The sequence below is a fragment of the Malurus melanocephalus genome, unplaced genomic scaffold (assembly GCF_030028575.1).
Source record: "Malurus melanocephalus ecotype Western Australia unplaced genomic scaffold, MMel_1.1 scaffold_11, whole genome shotgun sequence".
Classification (NCBI taxonomy): Eukaryota; Metazoa; Chordata; class Aves; order Passeriformes; family Maluridae; genus Malurus; species Malurus melanocephalus.
Window position 1 is genome coordinate 1,056,228 of NW_026623243.1, and position 8,753 is coordinate 1,064,980.

Consider the following 8,753-nt stretch of genomic DNA (forward strand, 5'->3'; position numbering starts at 1 on the left):
GAAGGGAAGGGAAGGGAAGGGAAGGGAAGGGAAGGGAAGGGAAGGGAAGGGAAGGGAAGGGAAGGGATGTCCAGGTTATTTATACTTTTGTTAGCTTAAGTCATTCAAGGTAGATGTTCACACTGGCTGATAACTGCTGTGACAGGGTATGGAAGAAGTGGCAACTAAAGCTGAATATAATATAAACTAAACATGAATATAATGAAAAGTCTGAGACTCTCAGAGTCCCCTCAATACATCCAGTCACAGAACAATGCTAGACAGCACCCCACTTGAGCCATGGAAGCAGTAACTAGATTCCAGATATGTTCAAAAGCCTTTTGCTTTCAGCCATTCCTTTCAAGTTACTGTATGTTACTGCCATCTCAAAAGGGAAGGACTAACGGAGTAAAACTAGCATGTGGCTGCTTTCTGCCTCTGGTAAAACAGTGGAAAAATTACAACTTTCTCAATTTCTATATAAGTTACTAACAACACATGTTAATGATTTAGGCAATGTGCATGAAAAAAAATAAGGAAGTCATCAAGTTAGAAGACATTTAGACACTGTGCCGTATAGATGTATTCCACAAAGGCACAAGAATAAATGAATGCAAAAGGGGAGACAGAATGCAGACAAGGCAGCTTTATAAATTACCTGCTCTCTCTCAATTTCTGGATGTATTGATACTTAGGTGTCAGTGAGCCATTGGATGCAATCACYGCCTGGAAACACATGAAACAAATATTGAGGGCTTTATGTAACTGTTTCAGAGCAGGGGAAGACAAGAAGAGTGCTGAATTGCAAAACTTACATCTCGAACAACSGGGGAGTAATTCTGTTTTTCAAGAGGTTCTGAGCCGTCTGATAACAGCTGTAGAGATAAGTTATTTTAAATCAGATAATTTTATTACTCACTATTTCTCAAAGTAAAACATAAAGATTTTAAGCAACATAAAGATTTTTAAGCAATGCATGCAACCATACCAATAACTTGTACATTTGAAATACTTCCAGCCGCAATCAGCRTCACTTGACTTTTAGGAAAATACAGGAATTCAAACAGCAGTCTGACTTGAGTGCCCAAGAAAATCCAATTTAGTCATCTACGGCAGGGTCCAGAAGAAATGAACTACCTGCCAGAGCCTGTTTCCTGTCTAAAGAAAGTGTTGTTGACAAATTCCTAAGACATCCAGGTCTCATTCACTCATGTCTCATTCATGTTGCCTTTTCAATGTATTGCCTCAAGACTTCAAAAGCTTTTTTTCTTTTTTTGAAGTACAAAGTCAGTTATGTTCTACAGCAGATTCCTTTTGAATATATACAGGAGACCAGAAAAGCAACAAACAAGCAGACCAAATTCTAAGCCTTTTACCTTCTTTTTGGATACATAAGACCTTACCATCTCTTCAATATAAGGGAAAAGCATATCCCCAAAGTACTCTGTTGCTTCTATAGGAAGCTGAGCAGGCAGATTGTCAATGGAACACATCAGAATGCCTGAGCCTTCAACACTGAAAGAGAGAAAACAGCTCTTCTAAAGTACTACTTGGCACCTGAAAKGTATCGCCTCTCAGAAGTGTTTTAAATGCATGTTTTTTTTCAATTCCATGTTTCACTCTACAAATTTCAATGGCAGAAAAAAAAGGGCTCTCCCACCTGTCATGAGTAATATGCTGGTCAGCATCATACATACAAAATGGGTTGTCAATTGTTGTACACTCAGTCATAAATTCTATAGATCCTCCAGTATCTGCTGAAATGTCACATATTGCCAGAAGTCTAAAGCAATTAAAATAAAAAGACAGTTAAATGAAGCATTATACAAATTACTAGGAATCACTGGTATCCTGGTCACAAGTGAACAGGATATAAATGTGAGAAGATCTATCTGACTTGTAGCCTCCTTCATCTCAACCAACTTAGAAGTCAACAAAACACAATGATATCCAGAAATACAAATGGAAATTTGGCCCTATTGCAGTCATCAGATTTGCATTCATATCAACAGCATCCAATTTCATAGAGAAAGAGTGGGAGAATCCATTCAGCCATGATCTTTTCTCTGTATGCCATGTACTGCCAGCACCACTCATTCATTTTCCATCTACCAATTCTCTCAAGCTGTGCCTGGGCAGTCCTGCATGAAACCAATTTCACCATCATAAAGGTGAAGAAGAGGCTACCAGTTCACAGATAGCAGGTGTAGGTAGAGCATTCATTAGCCTAATGCCCAATCTCTGGCTCCACAGAAGATTAACACTTAAATTCTTTATTTGTCATGTGAGAGAAAGAAAGCTGTCAAGAGCTGGCAGAGAAGAGAAAAAGATGTGATTCCTCACCAGGATACATTTTTATGTCCTCCTCAAATCAGTTATAGGGCTGTTAGAGAAAGGGTGGCTCCTACCCACACTGAAAGGAAACTAACCCTTGATTTGCACCCCACATTCTATCTCTAAAACTATTCAGGGTTGTGAAGTATTTCAACTACCTGCTGCAGAAATAACAGTTATTGAGCTTGTACAAGCCAAATGACAGGRTAGGAAGAACTTTCCCAAAAAGTTTGCTCATACATAGAAACTTCTACTGATATTTGAGAGTAGMTACATTCCCAGATATCACACTGTTTGTATTGGATTCCGTAGAAGGATCAGTGGCAGAAGTACCTCTGCAGAAAGACAGCTGAAAACTGTCAATCATTTGTGCTGTGATGCTTTCAAAAACACTAAAGTTTGAAAACAGCACTGCAAAGCACAAGAGCAGAAAACCAAAGTCAATGGGGCACTGTAAAACCTGCAATAGGAAGAATGTAAGGGAAACAGAATTGTTGACTAGACACTGTGGTGAAACTGTCTAACATTACAAGTCTATCATGGTGCTGCAATACTGTTACAAGTGAAATGAGGCTTCTTACTTGTGTGGTAATTCAGGACAGCCGTCAGTTGCACCAGCAGCAGATTTTACTGGCACCAGCAGCTTCTGAGTATCCTGCCGACTTAGCAAACGAGGAGTATTTTGTTCCCAGTATATGCCATTAATTAAACAAGTTGTGTAGGGTGCAACCTGCAAAGAAAGTTACAGATGCCTGATGTTCTCATCTAGTACTTTAAGGAGCTGAAAGCACCTGRTCTAGCATTCTACGTTAATGCTCTCTCAAATGGTGAATATGCAAAAGCGTAGTCACTACCAATACTCTGTGGAAAAACTCATGAAAGAACAGAAGGGATGCTCACATCAATGGGAAAGCGAGAAGTGTAATTTTCTGGATGTTTATCATAGTCTACTGGATCATACTGTCCATCATGTTTCCGTACAAGATGATGATGACGACTTAACACTGTCCCATAGACTTTCCTGAGGTCTGAAGTTAAAAAAAAAAAAAAAATTAGCTCTTATACTACGGCAAGAAGAATTCCAATGATGTTTGAAATCACATTATTGTCACAGCATACCTCCAGATCTGGAAACTTCCTTCAACTCATGTGGTTCCACAAATTCACATGGGAGAGCACTGAACATTTCTTGAGCACCCTGAAACCATGAAGTAGGATTTACAATAAGCAGACCATAAATGCAATGTAACACAGCTCATTTGGAGTTTGAAAACAAATATAGAAATGCCACACACAGTTTGACAGCCCTGTCAGAGAACATCTTCAGAGATGTACACACTATTTCACACACACCCCTGCTTACCCAAAACTAAGCTGCCTGGGCATTATGTGCAAGGAATTGACATCATTTCCCACTACTGCAGAATGCCTAAACCCCAATCCAAAGCTTGGTTCTTGCTTCTAATGACTGAGTTGGGAGGCCTCAACTCAGCCACAACAGGGGGTTTTGCAGCCACTCTGAGGAACAATTTCTCTTTAGGAAAGATCCTTGAAGCCATTCCTCATTAGCCAGGCTCTTGTAAAGGCCAAGAACTACAAGAAGACTTCCCCAATGAGCTGTGATCACAACCAAAAGCTTTTCAGACACACTATCCTTTTGCCGAGGAAGAACACATTTATGTAGGCAGTGATTTCATTTCATAGCTGGAGCCTTGTAAAGTGGTCTTTGCTGACAAAACCAGGGGTCAGCCTTTTCCCTAGATCACAGAAAGCAGCTCTGAAGTCCAGCACTTGTAAGCCAAGTCAATGTTATACAGCTATAAAAACTCAGCAAGTGTTGAACTGTAYTCCCCATACTTTAATGGAGTGATTCAACATATCTTGTGAGCACAAAGTCAACAGTGGGGAGAGATGGGACAGAAATCATGCAGGTAGGAAAAGAGAGAGGAGCAGTAAGAATTAATCCATTTCACAGTAAGAAGGTAGCATGTCAGTCTTGTCCGGCATGATCTCATATTAAACGTTTTAGTTTAAGGTACTTAAAAATTGTTCCTGGCAAAGGAAAATGTGAAGTCCAAGCAAACAAAATTAACCCATCAACCCATTTAACCTATTACAGTCCAAATGTCAAAAATTTCTGTTAACAATAATATAGCATTTAATCTTGAAGACAATTCTTACCTTAGAAACATTACCAGTGCCTGTAAACACAAATGTTAAGGGTCCCACTGACTTTGGCATCAGTCCCAGTGAAATTTCATACCCGGCATCTCTTACTGCCTGCACAGCCTGACTGCTATTCCTGTAGTTGTGTGCCATCCCAATGTGCTGAAATCAAAGGCACAGAGCCATCAAGATATTTTCCATATTCAAATACAGACAATTAGCAGATGCCAAAATGTTATTTAGGTAAAGAAAAATATATACACACATATTCTTACCATGAAGGGAGTGTGATGACCCAGAGCTAAAAACCGTAAACCCAATCCATGTAGAATATTGATCATTCCTGTTGTTGAAAGAAAAAGGAAATTGGACTATTTGTGTTAATTACAAATATGCACATTTAGAAACTGCAGAGACTGACTGAAGCCTCAAGTCATCCCGGATATTTTTCCCATGTTTTTATATTAATACTTTACTTCTAAAGAAAGCCTATATAAAAAGAGAGAAGGAGAAATTTAATGGTAGTCCATGACCTTAAACTTGCTCATTATGCATTTTAACACTATTTAATATCCAGATATCCTTTCAGGAGGTGTTTCCACATCACCAGATTCCAAAGAAGGAAATAATAGAGTCCCCTGAAGAAAGAGTGTTGAAGTTCAGTAGAAAGAAATTAGAACCATGCTTCACAAAAATCACATTAAATGCGTAACAGTGACAAACAGATGTTGTTCAGGCTCTCAGGACTGACAGCAGCCTTTTCTTTGTCAAAAGCCTGATCAGTTGATCTCTTGATATTTAGTCTGCTCCAGATTAGTTCAATGGACAAACAGGACTTCAAGACAACATAAAATATTAGATTTGTCAGGAATCCACATGACTATTTGACATGTCGTCTCAGGAAAGTATGAGGCACAAACCAGATTGGAAAGAGGCTGTTACAAGCAAGAATTAAAAATGCAGTTAAAAACACATGGCAAGCTTCAACTTTTACGAAGTGCAGACAACCAGAAGTATTATAGGAATTTACTTGCTGCAAGCCTGCCTTTGCTTTATGCACTATACCTGCTACACCAGCCCACTTTCCAAAGGCCACAACTCGCATTCCTTTATGATCAACCATTTTTTCATAGTCAAACAGTCGAATTTCCTGAAAATACATAGTAAACTGAGTATTAAAATTTTCAGTGAATGCAGTCTGTGGCACGTTGCTCTCCCAGAAAATACCTTTTCATATGCCTGTCACATTCCTCCTGATAGAAGCTGATGGGTGACATAAGAAAGGCAAATATATCGTAACAAGTTTTAAGTATAATAATAAGAACATGACAGTTGCACTGAATTATTGTTTTAAAGAGTCTCTGCACTGCCCATGCCCTYTTGACACAGAGCTCCCCAATGTGCCACACCAGCTGCTGAAGGCCTATTCACATCTTCTGCCAAGAGGCTGCTCATTTCTGAGTGGACTGGCTGCCTTCCTCTGAAATAGCCAATGTGCGCTCCAGCTTAGTAACTTTCCAACAGCTCTTCGTGCTCAGACAGAAAGAGCCTCTCTTGAGCACACCATGCTCACAAACCATCTGCCTCCTGCACATGAAGAGCATAACACTGCAAACACAAGATCTTCTGAGCACAAAATACTTGGTTCCAGGAAAGGATACTGAAGACTGTCCTTATTAGCCATCTACAAGTACATGTGCTGGAAGAAATTGTACTAAGGCAGCAGGTTTTCATCACACTTAAGCATTAAGTTCAGTTCCTACCCCATGTTAAGTGACAATGGTCTTCGATATGACACAATTTACCTGTCTTAAAATCTCATCCAAAAGGGGCATGTTGGCCTCTTGGGCTTTAATAGTGTGAGAGAAGAAGGCATAGTTCTTTTTAGGGATTAATTTGTCCTCTGGGGGTCTCTTCACACCTATTATCAGAGAAGCCTCAGAAATATCTTCTTGAATAACGGCACCTGCTTTGACGTACTCCTATGAAAGAGAAAAATCAAAGACATTTTTTCTGTGTTTTTTCATATGCAGATCTCAGCATATAAGCAACTAGAACAGAGGGAAAATAAATAATTCTACTGAGCAGAAACAAGTTACTGCATGTGATACATTCAYAAAATTCCTTAATAAAGAGATATCAAGTATCAAATTGAATTACCATGCTATTATCCTATTATACAAGACAAAATTATAATTACGTGTTACTAAAATCCTTCATCCTAAATTTACAGAGTACAAAAAGGGTATTTTACTAAATTTAAAGTATCATGTAGATTGAAATAATGAACAGTCCTTTGTAAGGTGTTCAAATACTTGCAAACATGTTTAGAGAAATATGGCAAATTAAAAATGTGAAGACTGATGACTTGTGATTTTATAAAATTGCATAAGACTAAGTCCAAACGCAAGAGTAGTTTCTAAAGAAATGTGTTTGCAAAATTGTATATGTGCTTTGATGAAAACCAGCACTGCGCCTTAATTAAAAGGTGGTATGTGCAAGTGATCACTAGTTCCCTGTTTTCATTTCAGTTTTTATCTCTTTTCTCAGATATCTTACAATAGAGTATTACAGCTGCTGGAAGAACTATAAAAGCTCTCTGTCCTGAGGCTCACAGCATTAGAGAAAAAAACCTCTCTCCTCATTTCACATGAGGAATGGGATTGAAGCAAGAGTGCAATTCACCAGATTGATCCTTCCTGCRCTTTCAAAAAATACCTTTTTTTTTAGAGTTGTTGCTTTCATACAAATAGAAGACAAAAAACCAATATTAAATGAATTCCCAAGTTTCTACTTCAAGAGCACCTAGGACTTCTAGGGACAGAGATGACAGGACAAGAAATTAATAAAAATAACTCCAAAACCCCAACATTGCTCCAACATGACATTAAAAGGCTAAACAAACTATTCCTTTTCCTTTGCAATAGCACTTTTAAACTCCTTGTTTAACTACAAAATTTACATGTTTTGGGGTGGGGGAGTGGGGTTTATATGTTTTCTTATTTCTCATTCTCTTTGAATATTATTTTTCTGTACTATGACTAATAACTGAACTATAGTTTTGCTTGCCTCTCTCAGAACGGACCTTACCTTTTCATGGATGGCTCTCCGGTTTGAGGGCTGCACCAAAACCTTGTATCCCATCTTTGTCAACTCCTTAACATGCTTTGGTGCTAGAGGTGCTCTTCTTTCCCAGGCATTGACATCTTCCCTCCTGATTGCCAGCACAGACTTACGATGATGCCAACACTTAGAGTGGTGGAACACACACCTACCATTTGTGTGACTAAAGACTCGCAGCATGGTAAAGCCTGATGGTAGCAAAGATAAAGTAATAAAAGAATACATGTACATGTATGATTTGGACATTATTTGTGCAAAAAGTTCTGGTCTCCTTTAGCATCTGCTGTAAAACATAAACCAGATACTTCATACTATAGTTACACCCCTATTTTTATGAKACATGAACTTAATTTCAACGAACTYTGTTGCATTTTAGTTTGATGAGGTATCCTTTTACAGAAAAAATTTCAATTTTACTCATTGTTTTGACTGTTGCAAAGGAAGGCTTTTAATGTGCTYTATGTACCAGGTTTTTAACTACAAATCTTAAAAAGAATTCTGGAAACTTAAATTTACCAACTGTATTCATTTGCCACCATAAACATGAAAAGACCAAGTACTTAGCAAAGATTGCATCAAGAACAGTCAAAAGTAASAAACACAAAGAAAGAAAGCAGAACACAGACTATAAGGCAAGCAGTCGGCTAAAAGAGAAAGCCCAAACCCAAGCATTTTTACATTATTAATTCTTATGAATTCTTGGCCAAATAAGGCCAAGACTTTAACAACTGCTGAGCAGTCAGCATATATGTGCCTAGGAAAAACAGGTTTTCTCCCTAACACATTTTTTTTGCAAAACAGTGAAGCTTCACTAGGACAGATTCACATTGCAGAGGAATACCTCTTTATTTTCTATCTTCTCCTCCTCACTCCCAGTGAAGCCTATGTACCACTGCTTATTTCTGCAGGGACACTGGCAGGTCCAGCATTAAGTACCCAGGAGCCTAAGGACTTCAAATACTTATGCAATTAAAAGATACGAATCACAAAGATAGGCTTCAAAATAGGTGAACTTTGCTTCCAACACAATTTTAACTGATAATCACATGAATCTCTRTATCTGAATCACTTTGAAAATCCTGTTTGTCCTCATGCCTCAAGCTTGTGAAATCTCTATCCACCTAAGGAGTTAAAAGGTCCTGTTTAACTGC

General features: G+C 38.4%; 1 protein-coding gene across 1 annotated transcript in view; it reads right to left on the reverse strand.

Annotated features, from left to right (window-relative positions):
- Positions 1–7,927, reverse strand: part of AASS (aminoadipate-semialdehyde synthase) — a 29,507-nt gene extending 21,580 nt beyond the window's left edge. The window contains 13 exon segments of the mRNA XM_057378489.1: positions 638–705; positions 795–854; positions 1,383–1,494; positions 1,640–1,762; positions 2,895–3,043; positions 3,214–3,341; positions 3,433–3,511; positions 4,495–4,641; positions 4,755–4,822; positions 5,545–5,629; positions 6,285–6,461; positions 7,570–7,860; positions 7,862–7,927. Coding sequence (XP_057234472.1) covers positions 638–705; positions 795–854; positions 1,383–1,494; positions 1,640–1,762; positions 2,895–3,043; positions 3,214–3,341; positions 3,433–3,511; positions 4,495–4,641; positions 4,755–4,822; positions 5,545–5,629; positions 6,285–6,461; positions 7,570–7,860; positions 7,862–7,912 — 1,538 coding nt within the window. The 5' untranslated portion in view covers positions 7,913–7,927.
- Between the last annotated feature and the right edge of the window lie 826 nt (positions 7,928–8,753).